The sequence below is a fragment of the Puntigrus tetrazona genome, chromosome 12 (assembly GCF_018831695.1).
Source record: "Puntigrus tetrazona isolate hp1 chromosome 12, ASM1883169v1, whole genome shotgun sequence".
Lineage (NCBI taxonomy): Eukaryota > Metazoa > Chordata > Actinopteri > Cypriniformes > Cyprinidae > Puntigrus > Puntigrus tetrazona.
The window spans coordinates 16,612,151-16,632,643 of record NC_056710.1 but is presented as its reverse complement, the minus strand read 5'-3'; the positions used below and the strand labels follow the sequence as shown (position 1 = coordinate 16,632,643).

Sequence of the window (20,493 nt, the reverse complement as noted above, 5' to 3'; positions counted from 1 at the left end):
AGACTATAGTAGTAACACTCACCGACCAGAGAGGGCAGAGTTTCTACAAAACAGACAAAAAAAAACAGCATTGATTTCCTGACAATTAAAAAATTGCTTTGATGCCAATGCACTAGCATAACAAGACTACCGTTCCTCTTTTTAATGCAGTTTAAGGCGGCTGATGGAAACGGTACCGCAGGATGGATCCACCCTAATGCAACCCCAAAATCGAATCTATTCAGCATTTCATCCACAGCAGCGTGCTAAATCTGTGTTCAGAAGAAACACCCATGCATGACACTGTGAAGGGATTTAAAGCCGCTTGAAAGCATGCATCACATGACATCAGGCATTTTTCATAGCTGGAGGAGCCGGTTTCTGGGTGCACAAAGTTCTGACAAACCAGGTGAAACATGACAGGAAATCCTGTACTAATGATAGTAAACATGAGTTAAAAGGTCAGAAAAGAACCATAAAGAACAATATGGCGTGAATCTATAATTTATGGGATATTAGTAAGATCAATACTGGGGCTTTTTAAATCATGTTTGCTGGTTTAGAGATATTCCTTAAAGTTGAAGTTGATTTTAGGCAAGTGCATTCTCAAAAAGAGTAGTTGTTTCTAAATGGTACTAGATTGGGGTTCTTTAACTTGTAAGCAGAACCCTCTTTCCATAAAGGACCATACAGAAGGAATTTTTAAATAAATTTCGGTTTTATATTTCATTGTCTTTCAGTTATGATTTTATTTAAAAACATTATTATATATTTATATAGTTTCCCCCCCTCGGCCTTTTCTAACTCTAACTTTTCTGCAGTGTGAATCATGATGTTTTGATTACAGCTGTACAAGTTTCTCAACGTAGGTTAGCAAAACCGGCATTTACCACGCTAGTTTAATCTGAAAATTAGTGTTTAGTGACCAAGTGATCCCTAAGGGCTACAATGGTCTTCACACCTACGTCAGAGACAAACCGCCGGACAATGAGCTGTGACATTTTGGGAGCATGACGGGGTTGTTGGCAGGCCTGTGTGCAGACTGGATGTATTGTAAGTTAGATCCTGGCCAGGCTCCACGGCTGCTGCCCTCTCCTCCGCTGGGCCGTGTGGCTCTGAAGGAATGTGATGACTGGGACGGTGAACAGAGCCCTGCATTCATGTTCAGCAGGCAGGAACTTTGGCTCTGAGCGAGCTGTCAGACATGTGTGGTGGTGCTTTCTATCTGTCTATGCTTGATATCGATCTCTCAATCAGATTTCTTTGTTTGTCTGCCCAATCTTGTCTATCTGTAGCTGGTTTCTCATTCTGTTTCCAAACTCTCTCAACCTGTTTCTGTTGGTGAGATGAAGATCTGAAATGTGCACCTGAACTGAAACTTTATTTGTACATTTCAATATATATATTCAGTGTGTGTGTGTGCATATATATATATATATATATATATATATATATATATATATATATATATGCTGATATATATATTATATATATATTTATATAACATAGCTTAATAAAATATTTAGTATATATATTTATTATTTCACTTAAGTGCACACAATAAACAGAGCTTTATTTTTATAATACATATTTTAAATATTTTTTTTTATTTTTTTTATTTATGCACATAATATATATATATATCATTTAAATATATATATATATATAGTATATATATGTATTATATATATGTATATATATATATATATATATATATATATATATATATATATATATATATATATATATATATATATATATTTATTTTTTTTTTTTTTTTTTTTTTTTTTTTTTTTTGCAGTAAAGCCAGGAAGTAGTTTTCCAAAAATGACAAAATTAAAATAACAACATGTTGAAATTACAACAAATACACATCAGAATTAAATAAAATTGCAAATAAAAATACACATACATATATAGCTAAAAGAAAATATCAGCATGGAAGAAGATATTTTTAAGCAGTTTTGACTTTTTTAATCGCACAATTTAGATTTTTTCTTGCAATTCTAAGAGTTCTCAGAAACAACAAAAACATTTTTCCAGCAAAAATAAAAGGGCAGATGTTTTCTTTAAATGACGAAATTAAAATGTATTAATAAATTAAGATAATAACAATAATTTAAAAGTAATTTAGTTTACTGATCTAAATATTATGCTACCAAACAATTGCAACTTATAATGAAATGTATGATTTTATAAGAAAATTATTTATTAATAAGTTACTGAGTTATTAAAACACTCACAGTTTATGGTAACTGCCGAAAATGATTTTCTTAATATGGCCCACCTTCATATAAATGCTTGTCTTGTAGCCCATAACATAACATCAGTAAAGCACTGAAAAAGGATTTGGATTGTGCCAAGTAATCTACTTCTCAGGGATCTCAGTCCATGTATTGTAACGTTCTACTATTGGCACTATAATCTCATAACATGCATTATTTACATTTTGCCCATATGTCTTCTTCTGTGGTCCAGCTGCATGTCTAGACCATTTATTAAGACCTACGCTTTTCAAAAGCGCCGGTGCACTATGCTAAAGTTTATCTGCAATCCCTTTCCCCTGTGGTTCAGCCTAATCTGATCATTGGCGCCTGTGCTGTTCTACTATGTAATCCAATACTGTACCATTCTTGGTACCTCTAAAGGTTTTCCAACGGACCTACAGTAAAGAATGCAAACCTACTCTAAACATTAACACTGAATGATGGTCTAGACAGGGGCATGTCTTAGTCTAGGTGCCAAATTAGGACAGCTAATGAGCATATTGCTCGCCGGCGATTACCTTTCTGCTGAAAGAAAATTGAGCTAAAGAGATAGCAAATGTGCTTTCTTGTACACAAACCCTAATTAGGATCATGCACCCTCCTCGGTGCGGCCTCTATATGCCATTAAAGAGACCACCCATTCAGAATATTTATAGGAGGAGATTCACTGAGGCTCAGAATGTAGCAGTTAAGTATCTGAACGCCACATGATTCAACACCTGAACCGAGACATTCCAAAAGTCACTTAGAAAGCTTTTCACAGCGCCACATGTCTCCAGATTTTTAAACGCCGATCTCTTCCAGACTAAAGCAAGCACACCGAAAATATAAAGCGAATGTGTTGACTGACATTGACTTTGCACGCTTCTATCGATACGCACTGTAACATCCTTATTGCTAAACAAACGTCTATGAATCGAGAGCCTGATCTAAAGCGCACCGATTCAATCTATCCCACAGTTAGGCTAAATATATATTTAAAAATAATATAATCATCGCAGTGCAATTTCTGCTTTACACTGGCCCCCAAAATTAAAATGCCATTACTTCATCAGCGGTTTAAGACTTTTTGATCATTTGTCCATTTATGCTATTTCTAAAATAAAATAAAATGATTTATTTGTAAGAATATGTATTTGCTGTTAACACACTGTTTGATGTAATAATGAAATAAAACTAAAAAAAATAAAACTACAGCAGAATCAGAATAACATAAATGTAATTAATGAAACCTCTTGTTCTTTCTTTTGTTTAATTAATTAATTTTTTTTAATCGCCCTATGGACCCCAACACCTAGTAGTAAATAGTAAAAAGGGTAACACAAGTTTCGATGCATTTGAAATAACCAAACATTTCTTACACACACACACACACACACACACACACACACATACACACATAAAAACAAGAATCTCTTAATGCCTATGTCTCAGTAGGGGGCTGCTATTAGCCAATCAGATTTAATGCCTCAGTTACTCTCCTGTTCAGGTGTGATGGTAGCCCACGGCAACAATGTGGAAACTACAGTTGCCATGTTTTCAGCTCAATCGCTAATTCAAAGATACGGTCCTTAAAGATTCACACATGTCTGAGACCAGCTCGGTCTACCTCACCCATTCGTTAGTAAAGAAACTGCACGAATGAAGTCATAAGTTTGAATAAATCCACAGTTAGAGAGGAAAGAGAGGCCACTAGTTTAACAAAGCAGGATGTTCGATCCTCTGTGTCTGACAGTTGATGGAGTCAGAGAGGAAAGGTAAACACGGACCCTCCCCAAATTATTAGAGACCCGACCAAGCCCTTTCCTGATGCAGTGTCCATCATTTTCAATGGTGTTTAGATAGTAAATAGCATCACTTCCTCTCTGTCAGCATTTTCAGACTTCGTGCGTTACGTGTGTTCTGTGTAGACCTCCATGGAAGAGGTCAGTTATGGCCCAGTAACGAAGAGGAATGTAGATGGAATGGTCCATCCTTACCTCACCTCAGATAACCAGCCATCAAACCCTCTTCAGCATGAAACCTGAAACCTGCAGTGCCGTCATCTGAGTGATCGAGCATCAGGTTCTTTCTCTCTCTCAATCCATCTGATCCTCTGGAACACCAGCCAGTGTCAGGTCTCGTAGCGTTAACATGAAAACCATCCCACCCAAACCTCCTAGAACACTGATTCATAATAAACACGGCATTTTATCCATCAATATCCATTTTGCATGTGACAGTTTGAATCTGACACTCCTGTTGATTATCAATGCAAATAGATTTCGAGGACATTACGGCATTAGAATCATACTTCATAACAGCCAAAGCACAAAAAAATGCCATAAAAAAAATTCCATATGCACTATAATTGAGCTCTTTGAAAATCACGTGACCACATTTTCAGAAAAAAAATATAGAAATATATATTTTGTTTTGTTTAGTTTGTTTCCTTTCACTACATTTTCCCTATTTTTCAACAACAAACCTGGCATGTCTTCCGATCTTTGTTAAAATGCGGAACTCATTTATTTCCACTCAATTTTAACTTGAGCGCCATAGTTTTACAATACAAAACTGAAAATAACAGGACAGTGGAATGGGAAAAAATACATATGCACATATGTATATTTAAAACTTATTTTAACTTCAGTGCAATTAGTGAGACTGCAAAAGATGTATGACAGTCAAAGACGCCTGTCAGAAATTGAAGAAATTATGTAAAAGCATAGCAGAGGACTGAAAAGAGCGGCACAGGGCAGTGGTACACAAAAAAATATTAAAATATATTTAAAATAAAAAAATAAAAAACTGATTTTTACTTCAGAACCATGTTTTTGCAATGCTAGGCCATATATCAGATGCTGCAAAAACAAAAGGCAGTCAAGCATGTTTGTCAATCTTGCATTTGCATAAAAAAAAACTTGAAAATAGTTCAGCGGAATGGAAATTACGAAAATCTGATGCACGTTTATGTAAAAGAACTAATGATTAGCATGCAAAAACATGTTCTACCTGAACACCCCTTAAGAGTACTTTTTGAATTGAATTGCATGGCTGCAATTCAATCTGTGTTTCACTCTACAGTTTGAAAATACTCTTTGCAAGACTCTATAGCATTCGTAAAATGGGTTTGTCCTCTCACGCATCCTTGGCATGCAGTAGTACACCGCAGACCCTCCAGACGCACGATACTAGGGTAAATATAGGGTACTCTAAAGTTACACTCACGTTCTAGGCTGAAGCCTATGGGCACTAGGGAGGTGTTTGCTGTTTGGAGGGCGATGGACGTCAACCGTGGGTTTGTTCTCCATGCCTTTACAGGACATATTCAACATGGGGAGAGGTAATGACATGAGGTCTGATGTGAATGTACGTCAGAATGTGTGTCGAGTGATACAGTAGATCGCTGGCACAATGCCCTTCGAATCTCAGCTTACCCTGTTGACATAGAAAACCGACGGTTGTGATATTAGACCACCGGGTGAGAAACTGCAGTTCAGCAGCGGAATAAAAAAAATACATTTTTCTTTATGCGTTTAGCAGATTAAAGAAGCCTGTTTTCATTTAAAAGTAAATGCTAATTAAAATATTAAGTCACATTGTGAGATATAAAATCAACAAATTATAAAGTCAGAATTATGTAAGATATACATCCACAATTATCTTGCTTTCTAATTACAAAGAGGAGATTCTTTAAATGTATGCATTAAAATTATTATAATCGAAGAGTGACAGTTTTCTTCTTATTGTAGGCTGTTGGCTGGTTCGCCTAATAGGGAATTCATGCAGTGTTATTTTAGTAAAGACACAGACATCAGGGAGAAAACCGCAGCGGGATAACAGAGAGGGGCTCCGGTTGGGGAGGCTCACGTTGAGAAACTCTGATCTGTTGATCTGTTGGCAAAGAGAGCAATAGGAAGGAAGCAAAAACCCAAAGCATTGCATGACAAAACCAAGGCTAATATTTAAACAGCTATGCTAAAAAAAAAAAAAAAAAGTTTTTTGTTTATTTTATTTATTAATATTAATTTATTTATTTTTTTATTTATTTTATGATAATAGTATAGCTTTTATTATACATTTGCTTTTATGCATTTATTATATATATATATATATATATATATATATCTTATTATATATTATTATTTTAGCTAGAAAAAAATATTATAATTTTTTTTTTTATTAGATTTAATTTATATTTTATAATAGTATAGTTTTTAATATAGCAATGTACAAACATAATCCCACAAAAATTGACTGTGGTTTTTATTCTATCCTCTTTGGACAGTAAGACAAACCCACATGTTGCATTCCAGTCCATGAAGAATGACTCTGAGGCTCAGCTGCAAAGCGATTTCCTTTTTGTGTGAGTCAAAACATGTCAACACCCTCTTCAGAACTGAGAGACACAAGCCCAGCCGGGATAACGTCAACACACAGCCTCAGTCCTGGGCACATATGTGCGTCTCTTAACCTGGGCTGTAACAAGACACACGTATGATTATACTGTGTTAAATAGCCCAGTGTGCTCTCTTCCTGTTGAATGAATCATTGATAAGGCAGCGGTAACCCATCCTCGTGGAGGGGGCGGTGTAAAGGTATTGGGGGCCATGCAATAATTAGAAGGCATCCTCTCACCTATCTCACTGATTCATAGCTCAGATTCCCTCCATTCAGAATGATGAATGTGTACACAAAAAATGGTAGCCATGACAGTGCGGGGTTTCTTGCAAAACAATGGAATTTGGTGGTTGCAAACACAAAACATTAGCATTATTCTGTGGTCCTGCTATTAAAGTTGTGATGAAATGGAAGTATCTTTTCGATCTTTACTTAAGCTTTAACTTTAAACCAGCTTCTGGTCATAATTCATGCTTCTTCTGGTAAAAATCAGTCAATTGTTGTCCACTTATATGAAAATCATATTAGCAGAACTGTTGGGAGTGTTTTCACTTCTGTGCACATTTCTCTCCTTATTCAGATGCCACGACTTTTTCACAGGAGAAAGCGATATTATGGATAGACTTGTATTTTAGCCGGAAACAAAGTTTGAAGTTAGGTGTGTTTCTTAAAAAGACATATATTCAATTCACAAGACATTAAATAATGGACTGGAGTTGTCTGGATTAGTTGTGGATTACTGTGATGTTTTGATCAGATGTTTGAATTCTCATTCTGACGGCACCCATTCAGGATCAATTGGTGAGAGATTGACGCAATTCTAAAAAAATTCACACGCGATTATTTTAAAGTTGGGATATGCATTTAATGTTAAAATAATACCTTTCATTCCTTATTTAATACATAATGACATTTTAAAAAAAAAGTTACATTAAAATGTAATGACTATTAAATTTGTACGCAATGTTAATGATGATATAATTTAATGGTGTATCAACATTAACTCAGTACATTGTACTGAGTTTCTTTTGGGTGTGTTTTAAACTGGAAAAATTCCTGCTTGAAAGCAGTCCAGCTGGACACTTTTGTTGAAATATTAGTAATGCTATAACTATCTATCCTTGAGACAGATACAGTCCATACATACAGTACAGCTGCCAGCAGAGGTGGTTCTCCCTTAGCACTCAACATTTACATTCACACTTCCAGCTGTGTTTCCTGTCCAGATGTGCCACACCCCTGCAGGAAGAACTCCAGCACATTTCCTCTGTGAAATATTAAATGTGCCGTGTTTCCTAGAATAAACACAAATAAAGGACTATTTTCTCTGCGCGTTTATCCAGGTGTCATTATGCCAAACGCTTTCTGTTTGGTCATTCGAGACATTAGTAAAAACCGCAATGAAACACTCAGGCATCACATGTTGAAGTCTGAGCTTTTATGAGTCATCACTTCTGAAACGTTAGACCAGAAACACAGAGATTTGAAAGCAATGCAAAGTTGAGCATGATTGTTCTTATAATGCACTAATATTTACAACTGCAAATGGAAAATACTGCTAATGAATGACATGCTCGACATAAAATGGCATGAATCTATGCCAAACGATCCTGTCTCTCATAAGGTCAGGCTGACCCTTTGTCCCAGTTCATCACAGCCGATCACTTTGACCCTTACTGAACTGTTACTGCCAGCTTATGTATTCTCAATGGTTTCTAGAGAATTAACATTAACTCATCAGGGGGTCTGACTGCCCAGACATAATGAAGTTAGAATTTTTATATTAGAGTATTAAGAATAGAGATTAGAGATATAGCCTACTGTATAGGCAGTTCACTGAACTCTATAGATAGATAGATATACACATAACACGTTATATGTTCATGCTTTTTATTTACTTCTATGGACTTGCTCCGTCTGTCTATCCGTGTGTTTGGTTGTCATTGGTTACCTGCCTCTAAACCAGCAGTAGTGTTGGATAACTGCGCTTTCGATCGAGCTCTTACGGAAGTGATTCGCGGAATGATGAGCGCTGACGGACTTCTCTATCAATAATGCACAGCGGTGCCGTGTCGCACATGCGCACTTCTTCCACAGTTCTGCACAGGTGCGCGCTTACACCTGTCAGCGGTGCACAGACTGCGTCTCATCAGAGTGACAGACGAGATTCAACGGTGAGTTCACTCTGAATGGACGTTCAATTTATCCGTTTTATAATCTGATATGTTTCTAATTTTTATTGTTCGAGGTGTTCACGCGGCTTGATATTTATTTGATTTTTCGCGCATTGTGGAGAAAGTAAAAAGCTGCCATGCGAATAATGTTCTGTTCCGATATTTAATTTGCATTACACGTTTTCAGTTTATCCAAATCGACTTGCAATTAGGCTAATATTTGCAAAGTAATTAAATTCATACGCAAATGAATGGAATATTTCGAAAGAAAGAGCTTTTATGCCGTTATTTAATAGGTCAGTGACATTACATTAATGTTTTTCCAATGACTTGTGTGTATATGATACGATCATTTTCGTTCATAACATTAACACATTTTAGCCATATAAAGCTTAACAGATTGCACTTTTAAATAGTTTGGCTACTTTATCTATGTTTCTATTTTGTGCTTAAGTTAATATAAAAATAATCAATACATTAATAAATTGCAGTCTTTTACATTGTGTGATATTATGGATTAATGCCAGAGTTTTCATATCTGAAACACACACACACACACACAAACACACACAAAGCCTAGGTATGTAGTTATTAACCGCAAGTGACTGTACTTATTCTAAAGCAAACTCAGTTTTGTAGTTGTTGTTGTTTTTCACAGTAAAAAGGTGACTAATTGATTCATTCATGGAGCTAATTGGATCCACTCAGATGGCCACTTACACTCGGCCAAAAACAAGCCATTTCTTACCGGCCATATCCACCACAGCATCCAGTTACAGGAGCCACCAACCAGCCTTAACCATGAACCAGAATTCAAACATGCCCTGGAGGACTAATTCGTACTTCAGAAGTGGCAGCGCTATCCCGAGTGTATCAGCCCTTCAAAGAGAAAACCTAGACTTGGTCCGGGCCAAGACCATGTTTTACCCTTCTAACAGGACAGCTCTCAGTACACGCTACATGCCAGAAGACTGGTTCAAGTCCAACCACAGTAACTACAGGGAGTCAGAGTCGTCCCGGAACAGTGCCGAAAGGCTTCGTAGGGACACTATCCGAATGATCCAGGATAAGGACCAGATGACCCGCAGGACCCAGGACACCACCAGCAAGAACCTCGGAGAAAGACTAAACGACATCAGCTTCTGGAGATCAGAGCTCAATCATGAGATAGACAACATGGTGACAGAAATATCAGCGCTGACTGATGTGAAAAGAAGACTGGAAAGAGCACTCGCTGAGACTGAAGGGCCACTCCAGGTTATATAATTGTATAATTTTTTTTAAAGTAAAAATTATATGTAAATAATGATATAAATAGTAAATATACATAATGCATGTGCATGTATGTCTATACATAGAAGAAATGTACACTATATATATATATATATATATATATATATATATATATATATATATATATATATAAAGTAGTAGAAGTAGTAGCAAGTAGTAGAATAATGCATGTAACCTTTGGTGGAGAACTAACACTATTTACACATTTCACATCTCGAAGGAAATTTAAAGGTTATATCTTGTGTTTACTACTGTAACAAACATTCCATCCATGCTTGGAATTCTAGCATGGCAGAGCTCTAGCAGTTTTCTATCAGCTCCACACCTAATTTGGGTCATGGCGATCTAGCTAAAGACCCAGTAACTAGAAAAGCCCACAGTAGAGTGTCAGGTGACCCATTGTTAGAAACCACTTGGTAACAGAACCTAGTGGGGTGTAAGATATACACACTCAATCACACTGAGCACAAAGCACACTAGATCTACACTGACCTCAATGTGTCCCACCACTGTCTTTACAGAGTTACCCGTCTGAGTCACAGTAAGAGACTGTTTCCACAGAAACCGCACCAAAACATGCTGACTAGTGCTGGATGAGTTCCAAAATAGTGTAGTGACGCTGCTGTCACCTAACAGGAAAGACCACGAGAATGATCACAAGACGTTTCCATAGTGATGTAATTGCTTACTAGAGCTTCCGTTGTCACATTTTGAGAGAGGACACGTGATCCTGTTTGATATTCTGTCATATTATTACTTTTGAAAAAGTTCTACCTGCAATGAAGACTACAAATATTAAATAAAAATTTTAAATATATAAAATAAAATAATTAACATTAAATAGATATTGCAATATATTAAATATTGTATCAAATATTCTCACTCTTTTTCTCTTTTCAGGTTTCTCAGGAATGTTTGTTCCACAGAGAGAAGAGGATGTCCATTGATCTGGTTCATGATGATGTAGAGAAAGATTTAATAAAGGTGAGGTCACCTGAAAGTTCATCTAAACGCATAACACCTGAAACCAAAAACAACCTCAGACATTATTAATATTAGTAAATTATTTTGTGAGGGGTTTCTTAAGCCATGTGCATTTGTTTTCACTAAATCAATACCTAATTCTGATTGGTCAACTGTAGCATTCTAAGGTCAAACAAAAAATTGTATATAATGACCACAAGCTGTAGTACAAAGTAGCCTACCAATGCTCCATGCAACTGGTTTAGTAAGCTGTGTTAATTTCAAGTCTCACTTAAAAATGAATCATTACACTACTATAAAATACGTCTATATTTGTATATTGTATATTTGTATAAGTTAATTTTGCCTTTTTTGCAGGAAGTGGAAGTGATTAAGTCATGTCAGGAGAGAATGAGGCGCCATTTAGACCGAGCTATTGCTCAACTAGCGTGAGTTTTACAGAAAGCATTTAAAACAACCCAAAATACAAGTTAGCCTTCATATTTTCAATTGTAAATAAACAATAGTTAAGGCTTCACAAATTATCGAAGCATCTCGAAAACAGCGTGTGTGATTATATTGATTATTACCCTCAGGTCAAATCGTGCATCACAACATGAGTTGGAGAGGGATTTGAGTGACAAGGTCACAGCACAGAGAATCGATGATAGGTGTCACCATCTCAGGAACACCTCTGATGGAATCAGCTACTACAGAGGGATTGATCGCATGGACCCATCGTGAGTTTTAATACAAAGTTCTGTCATGAAACTCTAGATGGCATGGTCCAATAGGTCTAACCCACTCTGTCATAATTACATTATTATCACATGGTGCAACTGATTGGTTCTTTTATTATCGTTCAAATTCTTAGCTAGTGCTTGCTATAGTATTTGCTGCATTCTTGAGAAACCCTCCACCTTCCCCAGCTCCACCTGTATAGATTTACTATGAGGCGATTTAATATATTCCATATGGGGGTTATTATGTGCAGCAGAAATATTTCTTACATGCACACCGCATGTAGATGTATTAGCAGTTGCAAGTATAGGCCACATGTCCACCGTAGCGTTTTTTTTTTTTTGTCAGCTGAAAACGTCAGGCTAAAAACGCTTTGGTGTTAGCACTTGAGAGTGCAGTGTTTTTTCCATTAAGACGCTGTATCCGCTGAAGTAACGGCAGACGCATCGAGAATTAAATGTTCTCCAAACATTATGTTTCATAACAATATTATAGTAGTCGGGCAATTCGATATAGAAAAGACATAAATACTCGGAGACAAGCAATATTAACTTCTCCATCGTTGTGCAGCTGTAGTACGGTTGGTAGTCCCGCCCCTCTTCTGCTCTGATTGGTTGTTAAAAATGCGCTAGCTGCAGAGGAAAACACTATGGTGGACATGCAGACTAGTTAATCGATTTCGCCAAACACATTAAAATCTCATTACCATGTTAATCCCTCTGGGATTTGTCATGCTAAAACTTCAATCAAAGAAAGACAATTCTGTTTTTTAGGATACGTTAGGGTCAGGATTTGCTCTGCTTATTCTCTATATGGTCTCAACAGTATCAGTCTCCCAGACTCCTGGTCGAAGTTCACTGACGACAACATCCTGCATTCTCAGAGTGAACGCGCTGCCTCTCACAAACTCCGTGATGAGATTGAGATCCTGCTCAATGCCACTTCAAACGAGATGTGGAACCAGTTTAATTCTGTAAACGTGTCCTTTACCAACCGCGTCTCTGAGATGGCAGATGCCAAGAACAATCTCCAAACCCACCTGGCTAAGGTAACCACAGGATTCTAAACATCACGCCATAACTTTTAACCACTCATTCTTCACCTGATGTTTAGTAATAGATATATCCTACTTCCTCTTTACCACTTCACTTTGACTGGACAGGACCCAAAATAAATTGCCTGTTTTTTATGCCCTAAAGATGTAGACAGGAAGCTCTAAACACCGAAATCTCTTGTTAAGGTTAATAAAGAGCATGAAGAAGCTCTGTCAGCTGTCTATAATTTTTAAATCCTTGACGGCTGTTATCAGAGGCATGAGGTAACCAATAAAGAACCATCATTCATGATGCTGATTGGTCAAAATGAGATTACATCATGTTGGCGAGAGAGTGTGTGTCTATGTAAGAGATGACACTTGATCCTGGATATTTTTATGTATTTATATGTATTATACGGGCTGTAATTAGAACTATAAAGCCCTTTCAAATCCACAAATAATAAATATAATATATTCAAAATGTAATTAAATTAAATTAATAATTAAATTGTTATATCAAAATCAGCTTAATTTGTTCTGTTTACTCTGGGGGGGTTTGATTTACACCTTCTTGTCCTGGCATGGTTGTGTCGATTGGGTGGGAATTTTGCCCAGAACAAAACCATACCAACCTAATTTCAGATTAAAGTGCTTTAGACTGTCAATTATGATATGTAAAGAAGAACTAAGTACACTTGACAGGACCTTTTTAACTCTGAGAAGGCTCAAGAAGTAAGACACAAAGAATAACTGATTTTGTCACTTTTTCAATTAACTCTCCTTGCTTCCACTTTCAGACCCTTCAGGAAATCTTCCAAACCGAGATGCTGATTGAAGCTTTAAAAAAGGCAATCCGAGACAAAGAGAACCCACTTAAAGTGGCCCAGACCCGGCTGGAAGAGAGGTCTCGCAGACCCAATGTAGAACTCTGCAGAGACAATCCTTATCACAGGTAACTGCCCTATACATCTGTCAAGGTTTGGATACAAAAACTGTTCGTTTGCAAGATTAAATCTAGAAACAAAAATCTGATCCAAGCCTCTGTTTTCCTTGTTTTACTCCCTCTCTTTCTCAGGCTGGTTACAGAGGTAAGGGAGATTGAAGACACCATTCATAAACTGAGAGAGAGACTGATGGAGGCCGAGAACACTCTACAGACCCTGGTGAAGACCAAAGTTGCTCTAGAGCATGACCTGTCAATCAAAGCCAACTCTCTGTTCCTGGATCAGGAGAAATGCATGGGCATGAGGAAGAGCTTTCCCAGCACTCCTCGCCTAGTTGGATACACCTAGATCTTCCAGAATCTTCTACAGACGTTGATTACCCATTAACCTAAATCCAAAATTAACACCTCACTTTTATTGTTTCAGTAAGTTAAGCACACTGTGATGATTAGAATTTGACTATCCTGATAAAAAAATCTATCTAGTAAATCCTGTAAAGGGAACCTCAATCGAACCTCAAATTTTTGTAGTATTCCTAAGAAAAGACTAAAGAGTTTGAAGAGTTAAAATACAGAGTTTATCAGTGATCTTAAGAGCTCCAGACATCTGTTGACCTTAAATTGTAAACAGGTTTGTTTTTTGCTCAGGTGTGACATGATTCTGACAGTTTGCAGACAGTGGACAGAACACCTTTCCTTTGTTTGTTTAGTTCAGAGGTCCACTTGAGGGCTGTCACTGATAAAGTGATGTTCACTCCACACTTCCCTGAGTACAGCAAAGCACAGTGGAGCTGTAGTTCTCATGTTCTTCTGAAGTACAAACACACACTTAGGAAACAGATGCCACCGGCTACGAGACTCATGGTTAAGTATACACACAGCATCTGGGTTTATTGATTCAAAGGGGAAAAGTGTTTGCTACTATAAACGGCACACTGGTGTTCTGCTCAAACATACATTTCAAATTCTTTACATAAATCAAAGTCTGCTGCAGGCTGAATGCTTAACAGTACACATGCTTGCAGGGTTGCTTAAGATGCACTTGAGATTAGGTGCATCAGTAAGAAGAATGAGATGTGTGCTTTTTGACAGAATGCTTATGCAAATATACACACATAGATGAGATAGCTTGCTCTTTCATATTTCAGAAGAAATAAGTAAGACTTATTTTGCCTAAGATTCTATAGGAAATATAAGAACTTATAAGAAAAATAAGCTCTTATGAGATTGCTCTAATACAGAAAAAGCAGATATGTGATGCTGGACAACAAAACCATAAGGGTCAGCTTATAGATCATTTGAAAGATGCTTTTGATGTTAGGAAAAAACAATATTTGGCTGAGATGCAACTATTTGAAAATCTTCAATCTGAGGTTGCAAAATAAAATCTAATAAAAGAAATATATTCAAATTTGTTCCAATATTGTCCTTAGCAATGCATATTACATACTAATCAAAAATTACATATGATATATTTATGGTTAAATATATCATATGTATGCTTTTCTTTACAACAAGACTTACTTAGTAGTATTCATACAAATATGTTTTGCACTAATTTCCCCCTATGTTCATATGTATTTGTTTGTTTGTTTATACTGTCAAATATGTCAACAGTTCAAAATATGATCATAAAGCAGTTTATGCTGTACCATTTAAAATTTGAGGTCAGTATGATTGTTTGAAGAAATGATTAATGGTTTACATAAAGCAACACAGCGATTTTCAATAGAGATAAGAAAAGTGTTTACTGTGCAGAAAATTACAATATACTATCACATGACACTGGATTAATGGCTGTTGAAAATTAAGTTTTGCCATCACAGGAACAAATTACACTTTTAAATGCAATACACATATTGCAATAGGCTCGAGTGATTCCTAAGGAACTGCCAATAAAGCAACCGCTTCTCTTGAGGAACCCTGTGCAGATGCCTTGCTCAGGAGCACTGTTTTAACACAGGGATGGCTCACTGTCAACTCTGAATGTCAATCTTCTATTTTCAAATAACATTTAACACCACGCCACATCAGTTCTCCTATTCAGTGACTGACAGACCTGAAAAGTTATGCACCAAGTAAATATTGAAGTCCGTGTTTCTATTCTTTTCAGGTTTTTTTATCATCTCGAGTACATAGTGATCCTCAGAGTCTGCTACAGGAGCAATATTGATTTAAGTATGAAAATTAGTATGGTATATCTGAGTATAGTACTTGAGAACTTCATTACCCAACCCTGACCTTTGAAATATTGCAGGAATGCGTTGCTTAAGACAAATATGACTCTGTTTTAAAGGATGTAGACATAAAAATGATATTTTTGAGGCTTTTTAATGTATGTGATTTACTGCTGAAGGCATTGGCCATTTTCTTACAGTTAATATTTTCATTTCAGGATTTGTAGGCTTTTAATGCAGAGTTATGAGAAGCGTTACTGTCATCTTGGCTTCTTCACCACCTTATTTTCACATCTGAAGTGTGTTTCTCATGGTTTCCAGCAAAGAAAACACACAGACAAAACATTTGAGTGGGCCCTGCCAGCCCACGAGAGTCATCCGGTGGCCAGCTGTGCCTGAAACTTAAGCTGGATCCCATGGTTTTCTTCTCATTGAGTTTTACACACAGACCACCACTTTAGACCACAGTATCTGCCAACAGTACAGTGTAGTCATATTCATGTAACAGTTTGAATCTCAGTGTGGTCCAAACACAGCTGGGCACTGGCGGAATGGTGCAATTTTTCACTTTACACACAGTTTACAATCTTGAAAGTCGCCCAGGTCAATAAAAATACCATGGGAGTGTGTGTAACTTTCAGCCATTCAAAGTCAAACTAAGGCTAAAGTGATTCTTCACGACTCTGAATCTGATTCAAATTCCACTCAACATGATTCTGATTCAGTATTTCTTTAAGCATTTTAGAGGGAGCAAATACAGTATATGACTTTTTTGTTGGCATGTCACTTATCACTGATATCCATGGTTGCCAGGTTTTCATAACAAAACCCAGCCAACTGCTACTCAAAACTAGCCCAAACACATAAATATAAATAAATATCATGTTATTGGGGACAATTTACCCCCGGGAAAACCACAGACTATCAGCACTGGGACTGCAAGTTACACTGTGACACCAATATGTGGTGACTGATGAGTCATTAAATCAATCACTAAACAATTTGTATAAAGACACTGATTTATTTTAAGAAAGAAAGAGACTAAATGGCTATCAGTGAACCTTTTAAAACATAAAAAAGGTGACTTATTCATGGTTTGTTTAAATTTTGTTTAGAAACAGTTCATTCGGGTATGGGAGAAAATTATGAATGAACCATTTATCCGTTCATTCATGTGATTTGTTTACTTGTGAGCTGTTAATTAATAATTTTAAAAACAATAATTAATTTAGGAATGAGTATTCTTCTGAAACGTAATGGTTCAAGGTGACTTGTTGTTTGGAACTGTTTTACTTACAGCAAAAGTTGCTAAATTCATATTGTCTTGGCTATATGCTGCAGTTCTGACTTTGCAAACGTTCTCAGTTCTCAATCAATTAGGAATGCAGTTTTGAGTAGAAACTATTTATGACCTTGAGGACAAGGAGGACGTTTCCATTCCCAATTATCACTCCTCTGACATATCTATCCTCCCTTCAATCCATTCCAGAAAGCAATCCAGAACCTACTCATTCTGAAACAGCCTCTACCATTGTGTATTTCACATTACTGAGCTCTTAAAATCTCTCAGCATTACATAATTAGAGTTACTGACAGAGGAGAGGTTCTCTGATTCCACCTTCTCGTTCCCTCTTTAGCTCTTTACATCTGTGTCAAGACTACATACTTCAAGCCCGAACTTTAGTTGGGGACGTGCATATTTTCTGTCCTCAGCAGAAGACACAATTCAGTGGACACAGAAATAACTGGCCTTAGCCCTCTCCTCTTAACCCTGTCCTCAGAGAATGCACTCTGGAATCTTCACTACGGTCTTGACATATTCAGGCTTTATTTTTAACCTCCGACCAGCCAGCCAACTTTTTTCTCATTAGAGTCATCTCATTAGATCTTCGCATCTCTCTGTAGAGACTACACAGGGATAACAGTATCATTTTTCATGTGTATTATTTATCTTTGTTACTTTGGTATAGCTGACAAAAAATAAATTAATAAATAAATAGTGATTTTTGTTGTTATTTAAATTTTTTTGGCCCACATAAGCAACACAGGACAATTTAGACTATTAATGATAAAACAGTGTTCATGAAAGTGTATAATTATTTTATTTTATTTCATTCTAGAAAGGGAGTACCAAATGTACTATGGTTTTCGGAAAAATATCATAACATATTTATTATTATTATTATTATTATGTAAATAAAAGAAAAAGTCAGAAAATACAGAAAATTAACAGAAAATACATTTAAAATGTTACTTTTTCATTTAATATGTTTTAATTTATTCTGTTATTCAGGTATTGATCAATGAAAAATTAAAATGGTTTCCACAAACATATTAAGGATGGTTTCAACATTAGTATTTTTAATAATATATTATATATTTAATAATATATATTATATATACTTATTTTTTTCTTCTTTTTTTTTTTGCCAAATCACCATATTAAAATTTTTCCGAAGGTTAATTTGATATTTTATACTGAAGTATAAAAATAGAAAATGGTTATTTGGAATCGTAATTGTCAATAAAATAAAATAAAGTAAAATAAAAGAGTAGTGTAGAACGGTGCTGATTCCCTGAAAGCAGCACAAAATGCTCTGAGATAGATGAAATAAATAAACTCTTTGACATTGTCATATCTAAACTTGTTACTATAGTGACAGTGGCGCCAGACTATGACATAATGCAATTTATTTCAGGTGCATCCAATAATGATAATGACCTCAGGGTTGAGTGAGCACAGGGCTAAACTAGAGGATACATTCTATGTCAGGAAATAGTTCACATACTACAACGATAGAGCTGTACAGAACACAATGGAAATACAAAGAGAGAAAGAAAACGTTTTTCTTAAAATGGTTTGCCCTTCAAGTGCAAAATGATATACTATAACACAGAACAGGAAATCTGAAGTAGTCAAGATATGCGGACACAGCTACCCTGATCAACTGCAGTTAAACCACAGCACAGCGGGTAAAAGGGAAATCCCTGTCGTTCATGCTTGTGTGACCTCAAACATCTTCATTCAAATGAAGCTGTACAGGATTATCAGCCCACTAACACTGACACAGAATATCAAAAGAGAACTAACAGCCGGGAGCCAAAAGTCTGTCTGCTAGAAGTCTGAAGACTTCATCTGATCGATCGTTTAAATGGCCTAATGATCTTATCGACAAGCATTTAGGAAAAAAGAGGGGCTAAATTTGTGGACTCCGTCTCTCCCATCCTCTCTGTCTCCTGCTGAATCATGCTGTGGGATGATTCAAGCGTCCAGTCTCTGCTTTTATACTACCCGCTGGTGTTTATTTATGGCTTCGTCTCCAGGGAAACCGCAGGAAATGTGACACACAGCATCAGAATGGGAACTAAGGGAAGTGAGATTGAGAGTCCAGATCAACAAACACACGAATATAAATCTATAAGCTTGTTTGGGTGCGTCGGTGGGTGTGTGTGTGTGTGTGTGTGTTTGTGTGTCATATTATACACCGTCTAGGTGCTGTATGTGCGAGCTCAGGGCTCATAATGAAAACATGATGACAGGTCTAAATGAGTATAATAGCAACCAAACATCTGTGCAGTCCTTGAAAGACCTTTATTTACTCTCACAACCTCGAGTAATAAAAGGGGTCAGTTGTTTTTATTCCCAGAGACCGCCCTCTTCATAAGGTTCTTTATTGCCATTCATGGTTTCACGAAGAACCGTTCCATTTCACAAAATGTTCTTCGTAGTGAAATGACATTAAATTTTCTTGTAGAACTTCAAAAAATCTGACTCATTCTACAACAAAATTCGCTCAGGGTGTGAAGTTGATAACCCTGTTTAGTTTCCTGCTATTTTATTGTGATAACATGGCCCTTAACTGGCACTGAAGGCATCACAACAGATGCAGCGTTCTGTGGTAGCCCTATCATTTAAGAGCTTTGTTTTCCCTGCAGGTTAGGAATAAGCTGTGGGTGGACTTCTTGCGAAATGCTCGTTTTTGGTAAGGTCTATAACGGGTGTTTGGTTGAAGTCTTTAAATGAAGCAAGAGAGAAAAACACTTGGATGCTTGGGAAAAGACCATTTAGTCAAAGGTTCTTTAAAAAAAAACTATTATTTTAATGTATTTTAATAGATTTTCTACATTTCTGAAGAGAAAGTCACTGTTGTGATGTAGAATGCTGTGGGTGGATGCAGGATTATTATTTTTTTTTTACATCATTATCATATAAATGACTACTCCTTCAGAAAAAAAATTACAAAAGCTGTCACTGAGGTGGTACCCTTCTAAAACGGTACACATTTGTACCTAAATGGTCCATTTTGGTACCTTAAAGGCACATATCACCTAAACGGTAGGTACCTAAAAGGTACAAAGTGCTCTTTTTGAAACAGGTATACCGCCCCAGTGACAGCTTTTGTACGTTTTTGTGAGAGTGTAACAACTTCTATTAACCAGAGCACAATCACTTTAATACTTTGTCTCTCGCGGTTTATTTTTTTCTCTATTTCCTTTGCTCCTATCAGTGAAAAGGTCCTTGAGTTTGCATGAATCA

The 20,493-nt window shown here is 36.5% G+C and overlaps 1 protein-coding gene and 1 long non-coding RNA gene across 3 annotated transcripts in view; one reads left to right on the top strand and one right to left on the bottom strand.

The window, feature by feature from the left end:
• Positions 1-20,493, bottom strand: part of LOC122355493 — a 65,220-nt gene that overhangs the window by 1,238 nt on the left and 43,489 nt on the right. The window contains exons 1-2 of one of the 2 annotated variants that reach the window (XR_006252225.1): positions 131-268; positions 1-43 (exon numbers count right to left, since the gene is read on the bottom strand). The exon at positions 1-43 is cut by the window's left edge and continues 62 nt beyond it. This is a non-coding gene — a long non-coding RNA (uncharacterized LOC122355493). Of the gene's footprint in view, positions 44-130; positions 269-20,493 lie in introns of those variants that run through there. The other variant, XR_006252224.1, reaches the window with a different exon arrangement.
• tekt3 (tektin 3) lies at positions 8,631-15,434 on the top strand. Its single transcript, XM_043253896.1, has 8 exons — positions 8,631-8,803; positions 9,462-10,060; positions 10,997-11,080; positions 11,438-11,508; positions 11,656-11,799; positions 12,626-12,848; positions 13,634-13,788; positions 13,912-15,434. The coding sequence occupies exons 2-8, from the start codon at positions 9,488-9,490 to the stop codon at positions 14,126-14,128; spliced, it is 1,467 nt and encodes a 488-aa protein (XP_043109831.1). The 5' UTR covers positions 8,631-8,803; positions 9,462-9,487; the 3' UTR covers positions 14,129-15,434.